Source organism: Parastagonospora nodorum (genome assembly GCF_000146915.1).
Source record: "Parastagonospora nodorum SN15 chromosome Unknown scaffold_41, whole genome shotgun sequence".
NCBI lineage: Eukaryota > Fungi > Ascomycota > Dothideomycetes > Pleosporales > Phaeosphaeriaceae > Parastagonospora > Parastagonospora nodorum.
In genome coordinates, this window is record NW_001884589.1 from 41,516 (window position 1) to 60,169 (window position 18,654).

The window sequence follows — 18,654 nt, forward strand, 5'->3', positions numbered from 1 at the left end:
CGCCTTTCCTCTGGACATTTGAGCTGTCTTCTCAATCCACGGCACTCGATCAGACATGGAGATGCCTTCTAATGGTATGTAAGCTGTGGGTGAAGAGCAAGTAGGCTCGGAAACAAATACTTGGGTTTTCTTTACATCTTGCATGACAGGAAAGAGATATACCACGGCGTTGGTGGCTCTGTCATGTATAGCTTGATATGTATCTAGCTGAAAGAATGACACAATGGTCAAAATGTGCGAATTCACTCTTCGTGATCTTTGTGCCTCTGACTGACCTTCTCTCGACCCAGCAGGGCATCCATCCTTCCATGAGCTCTCAAGTCCCTAATGCGCAAAGCGGAAGCGGATGATGTACATCCCGTGCGTCCCGTGCCGCAGCCTACAATGCACACCAGCGCTTCATGATGCTATCCATGCTAGGTACCATGTTAGGTGTTGTGGCGTTCCTTCGCCGCTAGCCTCTCCGCCGTGGTGCCAGTTTGACAAATCCTCAGGCAGCAGCGTTTCACCCACTTCTTCAGGCCTGCCTTGGCAGTCGCATACTGACTCAGGTTCACAGAAATTGGGACAGGGCTTTATCTTGAGAGGTAGTTGTATATTTGATTCGAGCGAATGTCGTCAGGAGAATGTCGTCAGGACGAAAGGGGGTATTCTAAGCTAATGCTAACTAAGGTAAACTGCGGGTCAAATAAGGAAAAGGCTATGCTATCAGTACAAGATTTGTGATTCCCACCCAGATGAATGTAATGCGCCAGCGATGGGACCCTCGGAATACTTCCTGCCATCGTCAAATAATGTGGGGGTTGGGGAAAATAATTCATCATCCGTCATTACGTATATCATCCTTTTGTGTCGCGCCTTGTGCGCTGGCAGCTTGCGCGACTTGCTCGTCTCTGTCTGTGTGGACCATCAAGGTCACCTCCGGGGAATGACATTCCACGAAAAGGGGCCGGCGGCCGCGTCCTTTACGCTCGACCAGTTGCCTGCGCCTGCGCTGCTTGTTCGTTTGCTGCGCGTGTTTTGCCTCGTGACGCTAGCGCGGACCTCATTGCGACCAAGAACGTTACCAAAGCGGAGGACTTCAGGACGGTCGAGATCGAAAGGATCGGACTGACGCACAGTTCGGCCGGTGGGCAGTCCTGGTGTAAACATGCCAGTTCCTGGTCGGCTTGGGCCTGGCTCACCAAAATAGTCGCTCTCACCGGACGCTGCTGTGGAGGTGGCGTCGAAGGTGGGAAGTGCCATGGAGGAGCGGCGAGCTTGATTTCGACCAGAAGCTTGGCTCGGTGGCGGCGGATCGAGCATGGGTTTGGGGACAGATTTCCGGCGCGTGGGATTTGTAGGGAATACGAAGGATGGCGGATGTGCAGTCAGTGCAGACGCTTGACTCTGTGTACGCTGGTGCCCGGGCGCCGACAGTAATAAATTGGGTTCGTCGAACGCTGAGGCAAACGGATTTTGTGCTGGCTGAACCGAAGTCAGTGCTGGCTGGGGTGTGAGTGGTCCTCGAGGCGATGCCGCATCCGGATTCGACAACCTTAGTAGCCTAGGCGGCTCGGGGTCTGCGAATGGGTTATTGGCGCTCCTTTCATGTTCTTCTAGGATCCCGGCGAACGTCGACTGCGAAGAAACGCTGCTGTTCTTTTTGCGTAGTCGATTTCTTTCGCTCTTCCTACTTGAAGAGCGTTTCACGTCTCTTGGCGCATAGAATCCCTGAGAATCGGCTGTTGAGTAGACAGAACTGATGCTGTCTTGCTGGCTGTGTCGTTGGTATGGGTTCTTGGCAGGTCCTTTTTTCGATCCTTTCACCTTCGCAAACATGACACCAACTCCTGCTGCCTTGGCCTTCATCTTGTCCATAAACCGTGGGCCTTCGAGGTTCTTCTCCGCCCATCGTGGCTGCCTCGATTTTCGTTTCCGCAAGCAGAAGAACAGTAGTCCACAAATGAGGACAAGTCCAGCAACACCGCCTGCGACTCCACCAGCAATGCTTCCAATATTTGCATTGCCGCTCGTGGGTAGTGTGAGTCCACCACCGGATTCACTTGAAGGTGCAGGGCCGATCACCCCAGCAGCAGCATCTCCGGTGGATACTGGAGACACCGAAGTGGTCGGCCGCGGTTGTGCAGCAACTGGCTCGTTCGCTGACGCTGACGTAGATTCCGAGGGCGAGACACTCTGGGTCGGTTGGGGGTTTGCATCAACTACAAGCGATGATGGCAGAACTGCAGACTCAGCTGTCCCAGGAGGGGATATGAAGGAAGGGAGCACCGAAGACTGGTCGAGAGATGGTGGTAGAGCAGCTATGGGTATTGCGTTAGAGCTGGTCGGTACTGGAACTGTGGGAACTAGAGTTGTAGGCGCTAGTAACGCAGGAACTGGTGTCGAGACTTGAGCGACCGACGACACGACTGCTTCTGCTGCCGGCGCCGGTGCGCTGACCTGCACTGGTCGCTGCGGTGGGGCAACTGCCTGCTGAGAAGGCGCAGGATTTGGGAGTAGAATTCGCGGCGCAGATGGAATAGGAGCAGTACTTTGCGTACCTAGTGCCGAAGAAACTGCCGATTGCGTCGTGGTTGGCGCAGCGGCTGGCTGTTCTGCTGGAGCTGAAGACGGGGGCGGCGCTGCTGCCGCTGAAGATGGAGGAGGCGGAGGTGGAGGAGGAGGAGCTGCTTCTGCGGGACTCGTCTGTACTGGCGGCGCCTGTGCCGCAGTGGATGATGTGGTGACCTCAGTGGGAGTGACAACGGCGGCCTCGGACGAAGTGAGAATAGAAGTGGCCGCTGTTCGGGCCCGGGAGCGAGTACATCGCCGCCCGCTCACCGTGGTAATTGATTCTTGCGGAGAGGCCATGCAGTCTACAGGCTCAATGAAGGAAACGCCAACAGGGCTCAAAAAACGAGACGGAGAGAAAGAAATGCAAGCGCCGCGGGCGCTTTGAGCATATTAACCTGGGAAATGAAAGTTTTCGCTACTTGATGCTGCACATTAGAATCACAAAGGAAGATGATGGCTGGCGTTCGAAGAGGGACCGGATGGTAGTCAACCGTTGGCATCAAGAGGTGCGCTTGGACGCATCTGAAACGCCGCATGTGCCAGGTGCCGCTTCGAGCAGCGTACAACAAACATGAAGCGCAAGTGGCCTCGTAGCTCTTCGCAGTGCCGCCGTGGCCGTCTCAGCCGAGCAAATGCTGGTGGGCTAGCCATGCTTGCGGCCACGTGCGAGGGCGTCGTCGCGGTCGTCGCGATGCGAGCCCTGGAGAGGTGAGGTTGTGGTCTGTGGAGGGGTAAGCGGCCGTCGACGCCTGGCGCTGGTCCAGCCACACGTGACTAACGCCCTCCTGATATTGCCCCGTCTGGAGAGGCTAGGCGGCTACCTCTGTGAGGAGTGGACGGCGTCGATTTCAATGTTTGACTGCACCTCTACTGATTTGCGTGACCTGAAGAGGCCCTTTCGACAATGGGTCTGGGTGCCCTGACAGCTCCAAAGCTATTCCAGTGGCCAAGCCCAAGCCCATGCCGGCAGCCACATGACAGCTGTCAGTAAATTCGTTGCGAAAGTTTGATGCATCTGACAATTGCGCAACACCGGTATAGCGGTTGAGGAGAGGCGGCGAACGAGCGTGAACAGGAGCAAACCGTAGCGCACAGGCGAGGACGGTGCCGAACCCACCTCCCAGGATCTGCGCCGCAGATGTCCTGGAGACGACATCCACAAATCCACCACGGCTCGACACCTCCACCACCACTCGACAGATGACACAGAACTTGCCCAACAGAGCGAAGCAACTATGTTCAGCTTCAGCGGTACGTCGGAAGCGCACTTTCCTTCAAATCCTGCCCACGCGTCGGTGCTCTAATAACGCCGCGAATGCACATACTCAGCCTCCTGAGCATGGCCAAGATTCACTCGGGTTCCAGAAGAGCATGGGAACATTCCGGGTTTTCTGTCTTTTGCGGCGGCTTTTCAGCAAACTCGTTCGCAGGCAGGAGCTGTATGTTTCGTGCCTTGGGTCCTCGACACCTGCACACACACTCACATGTTTCACCTGGAGTTTAGCCTGCACGTGCCGATAAAACAAAACTGACCTTGTCACCCTTGCACACAGGTAACCTACTCGCTGGGCAACATGACACGAAGAAGAAGAGACAGCCTCCAGCCCGGCCGGTACCCGTGACATTCCCGTCCTTGAAGCCACCACAACCCTCAACCACTGAACTCCCATCCTCCTGGACGGATAGTGCAGGGCCGGCTTTATCGCGACATTTCCTGGGTCTAAAGAAGCCAGCCGATGTGACTGAAGATACTCTGCGACTGCTCAATGTCACGTTTCAATCAGAGTGCGACTTCGAAACACTTTTGTCGTCATTGTCCGACGGCGCATTGCATCTGCCGCCCAAGGATTGGCTGCGACCACCAGAGCACATAGACCTGTTGATGTCCTCAGGATCTGCTGTCACCCTACTTAGCAATGGCCGACGAAAACCTGATCACAACGAATTCTTCGTTCGTGCGAGGGAACTGCTCTTCAACAATGACGATGCATTCTCTACTCTTACTCGTAAAGGCAGTAGAGGTCAAGTGCCATTAAGACTGGCACATTTTCGTAAGTTCTGGGAGGGTCTAGATAATATGGCATACTATTGGGACAATTCATTGGACGACTATCAGTCCCCCAGCACAGGAGCCGACAAGAACGGCAACGAAACACCGCCAGGTTCCTCTGAGGTCAAAGCCACCCCTGGGGAGCAGGGAAAATCAGGTGAAACAAACCCCGACTGTGACACAAAGACGGAGCCCGGGCTTCGAAGCCCAGATGGAGATGGAGAAGAGCCCAGAAAGAAAGCAAAGGTGGAAGCCGTAACCAACACGACAGCAACCCCGCCACATCATGGAAAGCAGCCCATACACACTCCTTCTGCCGACTTGAGTCGAACGCTGCCCGCCAGAACTGCCCCACCAAGGGTGCCCTGGGCGACAAATGTCGGGGCTCAGGATAAGCCAGTGGACTTATCAAAGGGCTACTATCGTGGCTATCGCATCGGCAACGGTGCTGAGATGCCAGATCAATATCGCATCGATTGTGTGAGAGCTTTCCTTGAGCCAATAGCATGGGCGTTTGGTGTGACACTGGCGGGACACAGACGTCCTCCCGTGCTCAAGATGGACAACGTCCGCTTCCCCGTCAGGATGAGCTCAGTAGCTTGGAGAGGGCCTCAGGACAGGGCGAAAGCACGGCAGGGCTACATGGAAGGCCCAGTCATGGGCATGCAATGTCGAGCAGACATCGGCTTCGGAGCCACAGGCACGCTCGCGGCAGATTCTGTGCTCGACACTGTTCGTGAACTCGGCGGCCTTTTGCTTCTGGCTCAAGAGCGTGCACGACAAGGCAAGACTGAAAAGAGAGCTGGTGAAGGAAAATGGTGGACAGAAAAGCCCCGCTGGGGCGGTGGACCTGGAGGCGAAGTTGGTGATGCACAGGGTGCAAGCGACGTGTCAATCAAAGAAGCACCCAAACAGTCCGAGGAGAAACTAGTTCAACGCAACCCTGATGGATCCAAGACTCGCCGTAGACCTACTCCTGCTGAAGTTTGGAAGATCCTTCGACCCAGTCAACCGTCTTGGGATCCCAAGATTACGTACGAAGCAATTGGTAAAGACAAAAACGTACAGTGGGACGATGTACGTTGACTCATGCTTTTGAGGGGTATGATGGCTGCTAAACCTACTAGGTCTTCATGGTATCATCACTGAACCATCATATCAGCGTCTTGCGATTGCGTGTGCATCCAGCTTACCTCGATTTCCTCACCGACGGGATTCTACCTACACAGCCTCCAAAGGATGCAGACTGGTGCTCACCAAAGCTACAACGGACGCGCTGGTTCGATCTGTTCAACATGGACGACCGGACTGAGGCCATGCGTGGCATCTGGGGCATCATGTCGTACCTGATGCGTAGACAAGAGTGACACAATCAAGATACCGGATAGCTCTCGGCCTGTATAGCCACGACTCGAAGTTTGCCGATCTCCACTAGGCAAAATCTTGGATGCAACATCACCAAGCGGCATGAATCTTCCCTCGTCGGTTTGCGGCCCGTGCCAGCCGCCGTGTAGCATCCGTAGAGTCTCCTTTTACTCCTTCGAGCCCTTAGTGACCCATTATGCCCACAGTCTTGCCACATTAAATGACAAATTGAGCGGCTTTTTCATTGATCGGACTGAACTGTCACAGTGAAGTGAGCTGCAGATCATACGCCGATCTTGCATTGGTCCGACATCAACATCGCCCTAAAGCCAGTGGCTGCGCTTACGTCGAGTCTCTAGAGCTTGTCACAAATAACGAAAAGGTCGCCCATCAATGTTATTCGCCTCAGAAGTTGAGACTACTCTGTCGTTCTTGGTAGCCACCAGCATACTAATAAAGACTCTGTCGCACGTGCACGATATGTTGTGTTACTCCCCCATCACGTTCTCCAATTCATCGACCCTGGTCCCACGTATTTCGATATTGTGGCGTTTTTCGCTCAGTGACTGCCGCCTATGCCTGCGGCCACAACCCCACCACTAGAGGCATGATGTCTCGAAAGAAGATGGCCGCATCCGACCTCGTGTCGCGGTTGAGGCCCGGACTCTCGCTTGGTCGATTACGCACTCTGACAGTACAACAGGCTTTTTGGTTTCATGACAGCCATCTACTGGTGAGATGTTTCATGCAAGGCTCCGGCCCTTTGTTGCGCTACTGTGGCGTCAGCACGCGCGCAGTGATCAATTAGGCGCCTAACGCAGCACTGTAAGGCGGCTGCCAGTGCGGCCTGCGCGCTCAACGTTGTTGGATGCGGTCTGATCTGATGTCTTGGAATACAAGGCCACCAGTCTTACATCGCAGCTAGGCACGGACGGCCTTCTTTACGCTTCTAGTAATGTGCCTGTCTGAGTTACTCAAGACTGGGTGACTGCCAGCGAGATCGATTGCTGAATCTAAGCAGTAGAGGTGCTGTTGCCAATCACGCACTTACTACCGCGAAGAGTCGCATGCACCACCACCATGCTCCCAGACCAGCCATGTTGTCTTACCGCGGGGGAAAGCTCAAACAGTCGATGGTTTCCCGTTCCACTGACATCGAGACGAACTACAGACGTCGATCTGGTCGTCGGTGTCGCCGTGGTCACATGCTGGATCTCAACCCCGACGGGTACCCGCGGACCAGGTTCGCCATGCAGACAAAGTATCAATGTACCTAGGTACCTTGCCAGCAGTGCATCTCGGCAATGGGTCCTACAGTACTCCTATACCTCAAATCCGCATACATTTGTCCCGACAGCTGCGACGTTTTTCCCCATCTCTTCGTAAAGAAGCGCGATCTCTTACAGGGCTGAAGCGAAGAGGCGCTGACAACACACCATTGCAACTTTCAGCAAGCAAGGAGCCTACTGGTCGATTCCAACAGGACGCCTCATCCAGCAAGAGTAACAGTGGCTTGAAAGCCTACAACGATGCCATAGAGTTGCGGAGCGGTCAGCGGCCAGATGCAATCCTTCGGCCATCTTGACAAACGCCTTGCTTTTGGACCCAGGCGTATATAAGTCTAGATACGAATGTGTACAGCGCGACGGGGCACCCGTTGAGCCAGCCGTCTGACTATCCAATCTCATACCAATTCTGCTGCCCAATTTACAGATACCCCGCGAACGCGATCTGATCTACCCCTCAGAACCACCTCTATCGTGTTTTTTTTGCCGCTAGGGTGTACGACAAACCAATCCTATCTGACTCGAGTCCATATATCAGGTTTGCTGTTGCCTGTGTCCATAAGCCCATCACGCAACACATACCTGATATTTGCCCCTCCATCTTCTCCGCCTTTCGTCCTACAGACCATCCACTAGAGTCATGTTCACCCAACTCTGCTTCTTCATGACTGCTCTTCCCCTCCTTGTGGCTGCGCAAACCACCACCAAATCTCGCACCCTCGACCCAGATCTCAATGCCAAGCTCAAGGCGGCTGCCTCAAACTTCGACCGCCAGGCCCTGCTCTCCGACAGTGACTGGGTCTACAACTTCAACCAACATCCCAATTTCAACAGCCCGACTGGCGCCGTCCTCATCGCCGATGCAGCAAGCTTCCCTGCCCTAACAACCCAGGGCATGACCATCTCAATACTAAAGCTCGCCGGCTGCGGGATGTTGCCACCACACCTGCACCCCAGGGCAGCCAACTTGGTGACTGCCATGAATGGGAGCACCACCACCTGGATGATCTCAGAGAACGGTGTCGAGACTGTAAAGACGGAGTTGACGGCGATGAAGATGACCATTTTCCCTGCTGGCAGCTTGCACATGATGCAGAACAATGGCATGTTGAATTAATCCTTTTAACTGTAGGCCTACTAACAATGTTAGGCTGCGAGCCCGTCGTATTGATCAGCGCACTCAACAGCGAAGACGCTGGGACACTCAACGTTCTGCCTTCGCTATGGACTGTGCAGCCAGACATCATTCGTGCTGGCTTTGGCGCCGAGGGCATGAACACCCAGAGCACCGGCCAAAACATTCCTCCCGTGGGCACAGGTGCCATCATTGGGAGCGCGGAATGTAAAAAACGATGTGGGATCAAAGATTAGACTTGCGCTGGTGCTGGCGGTGCTTTATTGATTATAGATGGCGTACTTAACGTTGGTATTTGGATTTTGAGCGCTGACGTTTTGGCTTTTCTGTTGGCGAGCATGCATACGGCGGTGCGTTATGCTTCATGCTGTTTTAGCACATGGATGAACGAGATCATGGTACACAGGTAGATAAATGAGAATTGAAGCACGTTGTGGACGAAACTGTGTGTTGTCATTTTCTAACTGACGAGCAGCGGGTTTGACCGCTAACCTGCATGCCTTTGGGGACCGGTGATAATAGCTTGCTCTCTTGCTACTGTTCAGCTTACGACCTCAGACTTGGTGCCATAGGAGACAAATGCTGTCTCGCAGCATCTGCCAGAGGTATTCATGTCGTTAGGTCTAGACGCTGAGTGGCTTCAGAGTAAGCGCCTATAACCGGTCAGCGGTCTGTCCAGTCGACCAACGAAAAGGAAAAACAATCGCTCCTTGGTGTGTCTTACATGGCGGGCTTTGGTGACTCAAGGGATGATGCCCAAGATGGTGGTCATCCCCGCCGACGGACAAGTCCGATTTCCGCCGCTATCTTATCACTGTCCGTCCACACTGCATAGTGTGTGCGATACAGTGCATGAACCTGATCAAGACGCCTGTTCTACTGCAGTCGCGTGTGAGAAGCTAAGGCCTGGCCCCTCGCCGGCCAGCTTCTCACTCATCATCGCGATTACATCTTCAGACCAGCGGAAAGTGTGAACGCCTTGATAGTCCAATAGAGCGTTCAAGCTTGACAGTACCCATTCTTGTACATCTGGTTCGCAATACTCATGTGCCACAACGAAGCTCAGCCCGGCGTGTAGCGCGCCGATCGGTTTGTTTGACCATGCATCTTCCCATGTCTTGCATATCTCGAAGGCAACTGATCGACACTCGGATTGCAGTTCCTGGATGAGCGGTTCAGAAGGCGGTAGGAGTCGCATCATGACTTTGTTGAGCAGGATGAGAAGAGACCAGTAACAACTGTAACCTGTCATGTCGCGCCAACTGGTGAAGTGGTAGGAAGTGGATATTGGGTTGTTCGCTTCAATAGATGGCAGCTCGATAGCTGCAGAGCCATTGGAAAGCCGCTCATTCATGTGAGACCCCAGCTCATAGAGCGCGTCCTTGAGGCTTTGGACTCGGTGAAGCAGGGCAGTCCTTGCAAGTGATTGTGCAAATGATGGCAGATCGTCCAGGTAGTCAAAATTGTCAAGACTGTGAGGCGAAAAGTCGAGCGATGGGCAACTGTCTGAAGAGGTGTCAACGAAATTGAGGTTGGCATCGAGGTTGGCATCGATATTGTAGTGGCCAGCGTCGCTCTCAGGATGGAATATGAGCTCATTGCTCAGCTCCTTGAGCTCTCTGAGTATTCCTGGCAATTCAGCCATTAATTTCACTAGATCTGTGTTCAGACCATCCTCGAAACTGAGGCCCGTCTTGTCAAAAGCAATGTACTGCCATTCCGGAGAGGTCAAAAAGCATGGTTTGCGCTCATAAATTGAAGTCACAATCTATCGAGCAAAGTTAGTAGGTGCTTAAATTGAATAATATTGTGTGACAGCTTGAGAAAAGCCACGGTTGCTGTTGCGAGTATCTGAACCTCGTGCAGCGCATCGCAGGATAGGAATAACTCACAACACCGCCTCTGCTGAAGCGCAACATCTCTTTTGCGAACGAGTCATGAAATTGTGCTGGGCCTTGCAACTCCATCAAACGTCCTGCGCCACCCACGTGCGCTAGGTATCTATTTCCTTTTCGAGGCCCCGAGAGCGCCTGGACTTTCTGATTAGAACAGCTCCGAGTGAAGGGCGAACAGCTCACCTCTACAAGACTCAGTATCACAGAAGCGCAGAGAGTGTTCGAAGACATGCCCTGTTGCACATCCTCAAGACAGGTTTGCAGTGCTCTAATGGCCCGGAGATACAATTGTGGGCTGACTATTTCCAGCGCTGTCTTCTTCTGTACCAACGAGATGTGCGCATTTACAAGGACAGCTACTGCAGCGTCCAGAGCAGCATTATGGCCCAATCTCGCTGGAACCTCTCGAATGAAAGGACCGAAGACAGACATGCGAACTCCAACACTTCCAGTGGTCGTGGCTGCTATCAAAGCACGTGCAAGCTCATGGTGCTGCGAAGGAGACGGTTGTCTGAGGAAGGGTGATTTTGGTGGAGATAAGCTTTTTGTAACTGATCTTTGCGGCCGTCGCTTCTGGACTGCACTGTTCTCCTGAGAGATTCTGAATTTGTGAACGACGGAGCCGTTTTTGGCATACTTTTCATTGAGTTGCGTCAAACTTTTGTATTGTTGAGCTATAGCACTTGTTAGTTAGTGCTGCATTGTATGATTGACAGGCTTACCTGGGATGAGAAGATGTTTGCTCGAAGTTGAGCGTTCAGTACCGGCTAGTCTAGGGCCTAGATCTTTGAAGGTGTGTCGAGCTGGAGGGCCCGGGCAGTCTTTGCTATTCCTCTGGCAATTCAGACAGCTCGGCCATGTCTCGTCTTGCGCAGGCTTAGTACCCTTCTCTGTGTTACAGACTCAGACTGTAAAAGAACATACCGCATTCTGTACCACATTAGGTCTTAATCGTCGTCGCACTTGGCATACTCACTGATCTTCCGTCTGCGACATGTAAAGCATCCGGTACTCTTTGGAACACCGACCATATTCGTTCAACGGTGCTACGTATCGATCTCGCGAAGGCGCACTCGTTTGCCGTTCAGCCAGTGCAAAACAGAAGTCCAACAAGAGAAACAAAGATAATCGAATCGTGATGATTTGGAGCGCTCATCATTGAGGCTTGTCAGTCGAATATGATGGAATTGTTGTTCGAAGTAAACGGAAGATGGCCATCCGTGCTACGCTCCTCGGGTAGCATCCATGTATGCGCAGTGGGCAAGGCTTAGACCATAAGGCTGAATCCTGCTCATCATTCCGGAAGAGCGGTGGATTGAGACTTCGAGATATGCAGGAAGCTTCACGTGCTCGCAGCATACATCCTCTTTAGGATTAGCAAATAATTACCGATGGAAGGATTGTGCAGCGGCATGTTAGGCCGTCCATACAGTGTTTCATACGGACACGGAAACGATACCGTAGAAAAGCTTTATCTCGGTATTCCGGGCGGACAGCATCGCAGGCACAGTCTGAGGGGCAAGAGCTCGTGGTCACAGTGTGTAAGCGAACATGTTGGCAAGGATGAGCATATCTTGCCAAGACGCTAGAGCCAGGCACACTAGTCTACTCCCTGTCAACCCAGCTCTTTGATCAAGTCCACACCGGCTCATCAACAGCTTCAGCCTCACCATTCGCTGCTGCATTGAACTGTGGATCTGCTGCTAAACGGGGTGACCGAAGGCTTCCTAAAACCTCCAAGCAAACGCTTCAACGCGCGGGATCGTCGTTCGGATGCATGGCGCAGCCATCAGCCCTGCGCAATGGCGCAAACCTCTGTCTCTGAGCGGAGAGAGGAATGTCCTGCACGTGGAAATGCCGTGAGGCCCACGCCCTGGCCGTTGTGGCTAACCCTGGGTATATTCCATGGCGTCCGCCACGACAACGACAACCGTTTTGCGTCCGTTAGCGATGTCAGGCTTTGTGCAGACAAATCCGATCACAGGTGCTCTGGCTTCAGAAACGAAATTCAGAAAATTCCGCTGCGGTCTACGCGTAATGGTATTACGTCGAGTCCAAGCAATTCCACGAATACCGGTCACCCCACTGCAGCTACTTATGCCGCGCGGAATAAGGTGGCCATGGTAAGGCTCACTCCGAGCACGACCAACCAGGTATGCATACATACGCTCAACGTCTGCTACTGATAGGCGGCAGCCTCTTAATCCCTTCGCTCATTCTACTCACTTGGGCAAGTCGTAACGTACGGGCACCTCCAGAACTCGGCATCATCTGAACGATGTTTCACCATCTCTGCATAAGCTCGCCGATTAGGCCTACTATTCCCTCTATTGAAACGGACATTGACGCTCCTTCAATTGGCCCATATCCTGAGGTATGTGGCAGGCATCTATTTTCAACCCGTCCAGCACAGCATGACCTGCAGCCAACCTTGACCTCATCCCGTGATTTTCGGTTACCCCTGTATAGTGTGGTTCTTTATGCATAGTAGTGCTGGTCTGGATCCAAGGTACGGTTGTGAAAACTCACCGAGACCTTGTCGGGGATTTAGAGGAGCTGCGGCCCTACACTAAACATAGACGTGTTGGCCCCAAGCGAGCACACCAATCAGATTGTTCGACTTTCAGGTTTATGTTATCGACTAGCCTTCCATTTGGGACTTCATCTGTCACGACATACAACTGTTTCTAGGCATACTGATTATGATTTCGCCACGCGCTTCTCGCTATCTCAGCAGGCAATCTGTACAGTATACAATCGTTTTCAGACATGCTGTCTCTCAATCCACTTCTGACAAACCGGTCAAGCAGCTTCGCGATGTAATATATGTGATATGCATTTCAATCCCGACTCCCATAACTCATTAAGTCTACATCTCTCAAGATTAAGTCCAAAACACCCGCCATTGTAGCCACTCCATCTCCCGACCTGAACTCAATACCTAACCCGACTCACACTCCTCCTGGAAACCCTCTCATCGACAAAACTGCCCCTCGGATTCCTCACCTCGACATCACTAATCCTGCGCCTGCTCACGCTCCTCGCCCTATGCGTGCTGCGCCTCGGCTCCTCAATGTATTCAATCGCGCGGGGCTGGGAGCGTCTGAATAATCGTCCAACATCTTCTCACCTACCGACAATTGAAAAGCAGATTCAACGCACCTGTACTCAACATATCGCCCGTCATCGCTGTACGAGGCAGACCGGCGCCATTCCCGCGGCAAGCGCATGACGCCGGCGGGGGTGTGGGAGGTGAAGTTTCCGCGGCGCGGAGGGGGTTCGACGACGGTGCGGCCGCGCGTTTCGTAGGATTTCATTATGCACATTTTGGGGTGTCGTGAGGTCGTGAGGTCGTGAGGTCTTGAGGTCTTGAGGTCGTGAGGTCGTTGGTAATTGGTGTTGCTGGGTGTTTATTATGCACGGCGACGAATTGAAGCGACAGACTCAAATCGAGAACGAGTAGATCACGACACGAAGAAGGTAAGATATGTACAGAAGACTATGTATGCTGGTAAGATGAATCACTTGTCGCATCCGGGACTGGACGGGTACATGTAGTTTAGCACTCGTCAGGAATGACGTAGCGCCAAGGAAGACCGGGATGTTCCAAGGTTTTATTCTGTATTGTTTTGGCCAGGTCGGGCTTGCGAATGGCTCGGCCCTTTCCATTTATTTCGCGACATGTTCATGCTGGGGTGGTGTGACTTGGGATTTGATGAAAGATGTCTCGATGTACAGGGAGCTTCGAAATAACCACAGCACGCTGTCGATGCAGACAAAGGTATCATTTATTTTGCATATTATACAGCACATCTCAGCTTGACTTTTGCTGAAATTCGGCCTTTCCGTCTTTAACAGTCGCATGCCTGATTGTGCCTGATGCGTCTGTTGAAGCAAGTGGCGGTGTGGTGCCTGTTGCTTCGATTTCCTTGATCTCCTCCTTGATCTTGCGAGTTACTGCGTCTTGTACGGCGCCCGGTGGACTTTCTGCAATTTCGTTCACGTCTCGTAATGTGAGGACGTCGCTAATACGAGATGCACGGGACTGAACGAGTAATGTTGAGGGGCCTTCAAAGCGAAGGAAGAGCTGGTGACTGTTAGTGTCGCACATCCAAGGTTCAAAAGCGCATGCAATGCTCACCCTATCACCGAAGACTGTTCTCCGCATCAATGTCTTCAGAGTGTGGTATGTGGTGGCTAGTGTCCGCCATGCTGCTGTGTTGGTCATGTCCCTAAAGAACCGCACGCGCTGTACCAATGTGCCGAAGCCGAGATCTGGGACCTGGAAGCGGATGTTGGACGACTTGAAACGGAATGGAAGCGGTGGTGTTGAGGAGGCGGTGTATGCCACAACGTTGCTGTGGCGCAATTAGCTTCTGTCTCAGCATGGTTGACGTGCAGCGTACCTAGGATGCGCAACATAGCTTTCGCCAGCCTTGACTTGGACCTGATATATCTGGCCACTACCTGCTAGGGCAAGCAGTCCTCTGCCTGTGATGTATGTGTTGCCCCAGTTGGTCAGCCCCAGTTTGACGTTGTACTGTGGCGTCAACTTTAGCGTATGGCCAGTCCATGCAAGCAGGGCCTGCCGCTGGCTGATGACCCAGTCCTGCCTTCCATCCAGATTGACTGACACTATGCTCGAGATTGGTGACTTTGTCGAAACAAGAGCTGTGACGGGACTCGTGGACGAGACTTTCTGGTAGAGGAACGGGATGCCGACTGGTGCACGTCGAAAAGGCCCGAGGACGGAGAGAGTGGACAGCGTGTTTTCCGACTTCCCACTGAGGCCAACCAATGTTCCCCGGCGGGTGTAGAGCGTCTGTGAGGCGGAGAGGGAGACGGAGAGGAGCGAGAAGGGCGTGCCAATGACTTCGAAGCGGGCATCTGCATGCGTGTCAGTCACATGATGTCGTCGATTCACCTCCAGTGTAAGAGCATACCAGGCGACGCTGGGGCCACTGAATCTGCATCGACCTTCACCTGTGGCTCGAGTGATGGCGCAGCGGAAGAGCTTGTCGCATGGATGTTGATGCAGCGCGAGGCAATTGGCGTGCGCCTTGTAGTTGCCGCGGCTGTGCGGTGCACAAGCGTATTCCAGGGCGAGGCAGCCGGTCGTAGCATGGCTGTGCCGGTCAATTGGCGCGTCTTTTCGATTTTGGGATGTTTTTGGGATGTTTGGGGCCAGCTCGGAGCTTGGGAGCGATGATGCAACCAGCGCCGGCACAAACGCGGCAAACATGCGGGAGAGCTACCCCAGGCAGGTACTCATCACGAAATCATGCCCGCCCATGACACAATCAAGACTCTCTTCGTTTTCTCCTTGCCTGTACCTATCTGGACTTTTCTGAACACTGAAGCTTCCTGTACCCTGACATGTGACTTGTGCCATGTTGATTCCTCCTCTTGCCCGCGCCGCGCACCGGCCGGGCCTCCGCGCTACCAGCTTGAGCTTGCGCTTGCGCCTTTCACCATTCTATGCCCAGCGCGTCTTCACCAGTTCTCCCCTGCACAGAAAGGATGTCCACGGTCAGCGGCCGCCGCCTGGCTCCAAGACGGCCATTGCAGACACCAAAGCCGCCAAACCTGCCAACGACCCCGCCACGGCAAAGGCCGCAAAGACGGACCCGCTGCTGCAGGAGCAAACATTGAGCAGCAAGGAGCAGCGCAAGGCTGACTGGGCGATTATGAAAGAGATGTCGCAGTACCTGTGGCCCAAGGACAACATGGGCACCAGACTCAGGGTCGGCTTGAGCGTGGGCTTGCTCATAGGCGCGAAGCTGCTCAACGTCCAGGTGCCCTTCTACTTCAAGAGCATTGTAGACTCGATGAACATAGACTTTGTGGCGGTTGGTGGAACCGCGTGGACAGTGGCAGGTTCCATGGTCATGGCGTGTAAGCTACAGCAAACAATGCAATTCCATCCCACCATGACTGAGACCAAGTGCACCAGATGGCCTCACCCGCATGGGCGCAACCATATCCCAAGAACTCCGCAACGCCGTCTTCGCCAGCGTCGCGCAGAAGGCTATACGGAGGGTGGCCTGCAGTGTCTACGAGCACTTGCTCCAGGCTGGACCTGAGCTTCCACCTCACCAGGCAAACCGGTGGGCTCACAAGGGCAATTGACCGAGGAACCAAGGGCATCAGCTTTCTGCTGACCTCGATGGTCTTCCACATCCTGCCCACGGCACTCGAGATCTCGCTGGTCTGTGGTATTCTGGTGTGTTTCTCCGAGATTCCACATGTCGTGCAGTCGCTGACAGCACCAGACCTACCAATACGGCTGGCAGTTTGCCATGATCACCGGCACAACCATGGCAGCATACTCAGCCTTCACTATCCTCACCACCTCGTGGCGCACAAAGTTCAGGAAGCAGGCCAATGCTGCCGACAACAAGGCAGCCACTGTCGCTGTCGACTCCATGATCAACTATGAGGCTGTCAAGGTACCGTTGCGACCATGCTTGCGCGACTGCCACTGACAATGCAATAGTACTTCAACAACGAAAAGTACGAGGTAGGTCGCTACAACGATTCCCTGCTGGCATATGAGAAGGCTTCCATCAAGGTCGCAACCTCCCTCGCTTTCCTAAACTCCGGCCAGAACATCATCTTCTCGTCTGCCTTGACGGCCATGATGTACCTGGCTTGCAGTGGTGTCGCGACCGGCCAGCTGACTGTCGGCGACTTGGTCATGGTGAACCAGTTAGTCTTCCAACTTTCCGTGCCTCTGAACTTCCTCGGATCCATGTACCGCGAACTCCGCCAAAGTCTACTCGATATGGAAACATTGTTCAACCTTCAAAAGGTCAATGTACAGGTTGTCGACAAGCCCAATGCTCCGCCCCTACTTCTCAGCAAAGGCGAGATCAAGCGTTAGAATGTGTCATTCGGCTACCGTCCCGACCGCCCCATCATCAAGAACCTAAACCTTACCATCCCGGCTGGCAAGAAGGTCGCCATCGTTGGACCCAGCGGTTGCGGAAAGTCAACCATCTTGCGCTTATTGTTCAGGTACTACGACGCACAGGAGGGTCGCATTCTCATCGACGGCCAGGACATCCGTGACGTCTCCCTGGACAGCTTGCGTCGCGCGATCGGCGTCGTCCCACAAGACACACCTCTCTTCAATAACACCATCGAGCACAACATCCATTATGGAAATCTGGACGCATCTTCAGAGCAAGTGTATGAAGCTGCGCGACGGGCTTCTATACACGAGAGCATCAGCCAGTTTCCCGATGGTTACAAGACCATGGTCGGCGAGCGCGGCATGATGATTTCGGGAGGAGAGAAACAGCGTCTCGCGGTTGCAAGGTTGATCCTCAAGGACCCACCGTTGTTGTTCTTTGATGAAGCAGTGCGTACCCCCGTCCCCTTCTACCTATGCTTCCTACTAACAATCATGCACAGACGTCCGCCCTAGACACCCATACCGAGCAAGCACTCCTCTCACACATCAACTCCCTAGTCAAGGAAAAGAAGCGCACCTCGGTCTTTGTTGCACACCGACTACGCACAATCTACGACTCTGATGTCATCATTGTACTGAGAGAAGGCAATGTGGCTGAATCAGGCACGCACGAGAAGCTGATTGATCGTGGAGGCTTGTACAGCGAGCTTTGGAGCGCGCAGGAAACACTCTTTGTTGATGATGTAAAGGAGGTGGAAGTTGAGCAGAAGAAATGAATATAGAGAGCACAAGCATAGAGAAGATAGAACCCGACAAGAGAACATTCAATTTTTGGTGACTATACCCTCATTGATTACCGACCTGGAAGATATCGCTCATTGCAGTTTTAATGAATATAATCGGCCTGCGTAACCTGACGATAACATCCCCCCCCCCAACACCAGTCTCCCAGACGTGATCATCCCTAGTCAAACACACAACTCCCCTTCCCATCACCCTCGCAGCACTCAATCCGAAAACTCTGCCCCACCGACCCCTTTGTAACCGCCGGGTTATCCACCGTGTTGAAGCACTTGCCCATCTGTCTATTATCCGTCACGCTCGCCGCATCCCCACAGTCCGTATCAAAATACGCTTTGGTCTCGCAACTCACCTCGGCGGGGAGCAGTGCCCAGCGTCCAGGCGCGAATGCTGGTAAACACGCTGGCGAGGATTTCCGTGTCGGCGGCGTTGTAGCATTGCCCGATGGTGACGTTTTGGATTGTGGAGATGGGCGCGGGCAGGTCGCGGTAGTCGAGACAGCCTGGGATGGTGAAGATATGGACTTGGCCGGTGTAAATTGTTGAGTGACTTTCGACGGTGGGTATGTGAGGGGTTGGGGGACGAAGAGGAAGAGGAGGAGGAGGAGGAGGAGGAGGAGGAGGAGGAGGAGGAGGAGGAGGAGGAGGAGG

At 53.5% G+C, this 18,654-nt stretch overlaps 12 protein-coding genes across 12 annotated transcripts; 6 read left to right on the plus strand and 6 right to left on the minus strand.

Annotated features, from left to right (window-relative positions):
* Positions 1 to 55: 55 nt before the first annotated feature.
* Positions 56 to 350, plus strand: SNOG_15846 (hypothetical protein; the record flags this gene model as incomplete). Its single annotated transcript, XM_001805929.1, has 2 exons — positions 56 to 74; positions 208 to 350. The coding sequence occupies 2 exons, from the start codon at positions 56 to 58 to the stop codon at positions 348 to 350; spliced, it is 162 nt and encodes a 53-aa protein (XP_001805981.1).
* A 565-nt stretch (positions 351 to 915) lies between these two features.
* SNOG_15847 (hypothetical protein) lies at positions 916 to 2,853 on the minus strand (the record flags this gene model as incomplete). The annotated part of the gene is made up of 1 exon (XM_001805930.1): positions 916 to 2,853. One exon carries the CDS (start codon positions 2,851 to 2,853, stop codon positions 916 to 918), a length of 1,938 nt encoding a protein of 645 aa, XP_001805982.1.
* A 274-nt stretch (positions 2,854 to 3,127) lies between these two features.
* SNOG_15848 (hypothetical protein) lies at positions 3,128 to 3,268 on the plus strand (the record flags this gene model as incomplete). Its single annotated transcript, XM_001805931.1, has 1 exon — positions 3,128 to 3,268. One exon carries the CDS (start codon positions 3,128 to 3,130, stop codon positions 3,266 to 3,268), a length of 141 nt encoding a protein of 46 aa, XP_001805983.1.
* Positions 3,269 to 4,633: 1,365 nt separating this feature from the next.
* Positions 4,634 to 5,973, plus strand: SNOG_15849 (hypothetical protein; the record flags this gene model as incomplete). The annotated part of the gene is made up of 2 exons (XM_001805932.1): positions 4,634 to 5,683; positions 5,734 to 5,973. 2 exons carry the CDS (start codon positions 4,634 to 4,636, stop codon positions 5,971 to 5,973), a joined length of 1,290 nt encoding a protein of 429 aa, XP_001805984.1.
* Positions 5,974 to 7,897: 1,924 nt separating this feature from the next.
* On the plus strand, positions 7,898 to 8,628 carry SNOG_15850 (hypothetical protein; the record flags this gene model as incomplete). Its single annotated transcript, XM_001805933.1, has 2 exons — positions 7,898 to 8,360; positions 8,408 to 8,628. 2 exons carry the CDS (start codon positions 7,898 to 7,900, stop codon positions 8,626 to 8,628), a joined length of 684 nt encoding a protein of 227 aa, XP_001805985.1.
* A 46-nt stretch (positions 8,629 to 8,674) lies between these two features.
* On the minus strand, positions 8,675 to 9,005 carry SNOG_15851 (hypothetical protein; the record flags this gene model as incomplete). The annotated part of the gene is made up of 2 exons (XM_001805934.1): positions 8,675 to 8,752; positions 8,943 to 9,005. The coding sequence occupies 2 exons, from the start codon at positions 9,003 to 9,005 to the stop codon at positions 8,675 to 8,677; spliced, it is 141 nt and encodes a 46-aa protein (XP_001805986.1).
* A 249-nt stretch (positions 9,006 to 9,254) lies between these two features.
* On the minus strand, positions 9,255 to 10,311 carry SNOG_15852 (hypothetical protein; the record flags this gene model as incomplete). The annotated part of the gene is made up of 2 exons (XM_001805935.1): positions 9,255 to 10,103; positions 10,285 to 10,311. The coding sequence occupies 2 exons, from the start codon at positions 10,309 to 10,311 to the stop codon at positions 9,255 to 9,257; spliced, it is 876 nt and encodes a 291-aa protein (XP_001805987.1).
* A 1,778-nt stretch (positions 10,312 to 12,089) lies between these two features.
* On the plus strand, positions 12,090 to 12,528 carry SNOG_15853 (hypothetical protein; the record flags this gene model as incomplete). The annotated part of the gene is made up of 2 exons (XM_001805936.1): positions 12,090 to 12,440; positions 12,484 to 12,528. The coding sequence occupies 2 exons, from the start codon at positions 12,090 to 12,092 to the stop codon at positions 12,526 to 12,528; spliced, it is 396 nt and encodes a 131-aa protein (XP_001805988.1).
* Positions 12,529 to 13,221: 693 nt separating this feature from the next.
* SNOG_15854 (hypothetical protein) lies at positions 13,222 to 13,613 on the minus strand (the record flags this gene model as incomplete). Its single annotated transcript, XM_001805937.1, has 2 exons — positions 13,222 to 13,390; positions 13,450 to 13,613. 2 exons carry the CDS (start codon positions 13,611 to 13,613, stop codon positions 13,222 to 13,224), a joined length of 333 nt encoding a protein of 110 aa, XP_001805989.1.
* On the minus strand, positions 13,587 to 13,956 carry SNOG_20179 (hypothetical protein; the record flags this gene model as incomplete). The annotated part of the gene is made up of 1 exon (XM_001805938.1): positions 13,587 to 13,956. One exon carries the CDS (start codon positions 13,954 to 13,956, stop codon positions 13,732 to 13,734), a length of 225 nt encoding a protein of 74 aa, XP_001805990.1. The 3' UTR covers positions 13,587 to 13,731.
* A 145-nt stretch (positions 13,957 to 14,101) lies between these two features.
* Positions 14,102 to 15,529, minus strand: SNOG_15855 (hypothetical protein; the record flags this gene model as incomplete). Its single annotated transcript, XM_001805939.1, has 2 exons — positions 14,102 to 14,645; positions 14,694 to 15,529. The coding sequence occupies 2 exons, from the start codon at positions 15,527 to 15,529 to the stop codon at positions 14,102 to 14,104; spliced, it is 1,380 nt and encodes a 459-aa protein (XP_001805991.1).
* A 148-nt stretch (positions 15,530 to 15,677) lies between these two features.
* Positions 15,678 to 17,979, plus strand: SNOG_15856 (hypothetical protein; the record flags this gene model as incomplete). Its single annotated transcript, XM_001805940.1, is given in 7 exon segments — positions 15,678 to 16,182; positions 16,241 to 16,394; positions 16,438 to 16,510; positions 16,554 to 16,736; positions 16,784 to 17,165; positions 17,181 to 17,650; positions 17,704 to 17,979. The coding sequence occupies 7 exon segments, from the start codon at positions 15,678 to 15,680 to the stop codon at positions 17,977 to 17,979; spliced, it is 2,043 nt and encodes a 680-aa protein (XP_001805992.1).
* Positions 17,980 to 18,654: the final 675 nt, after the last annotated feature.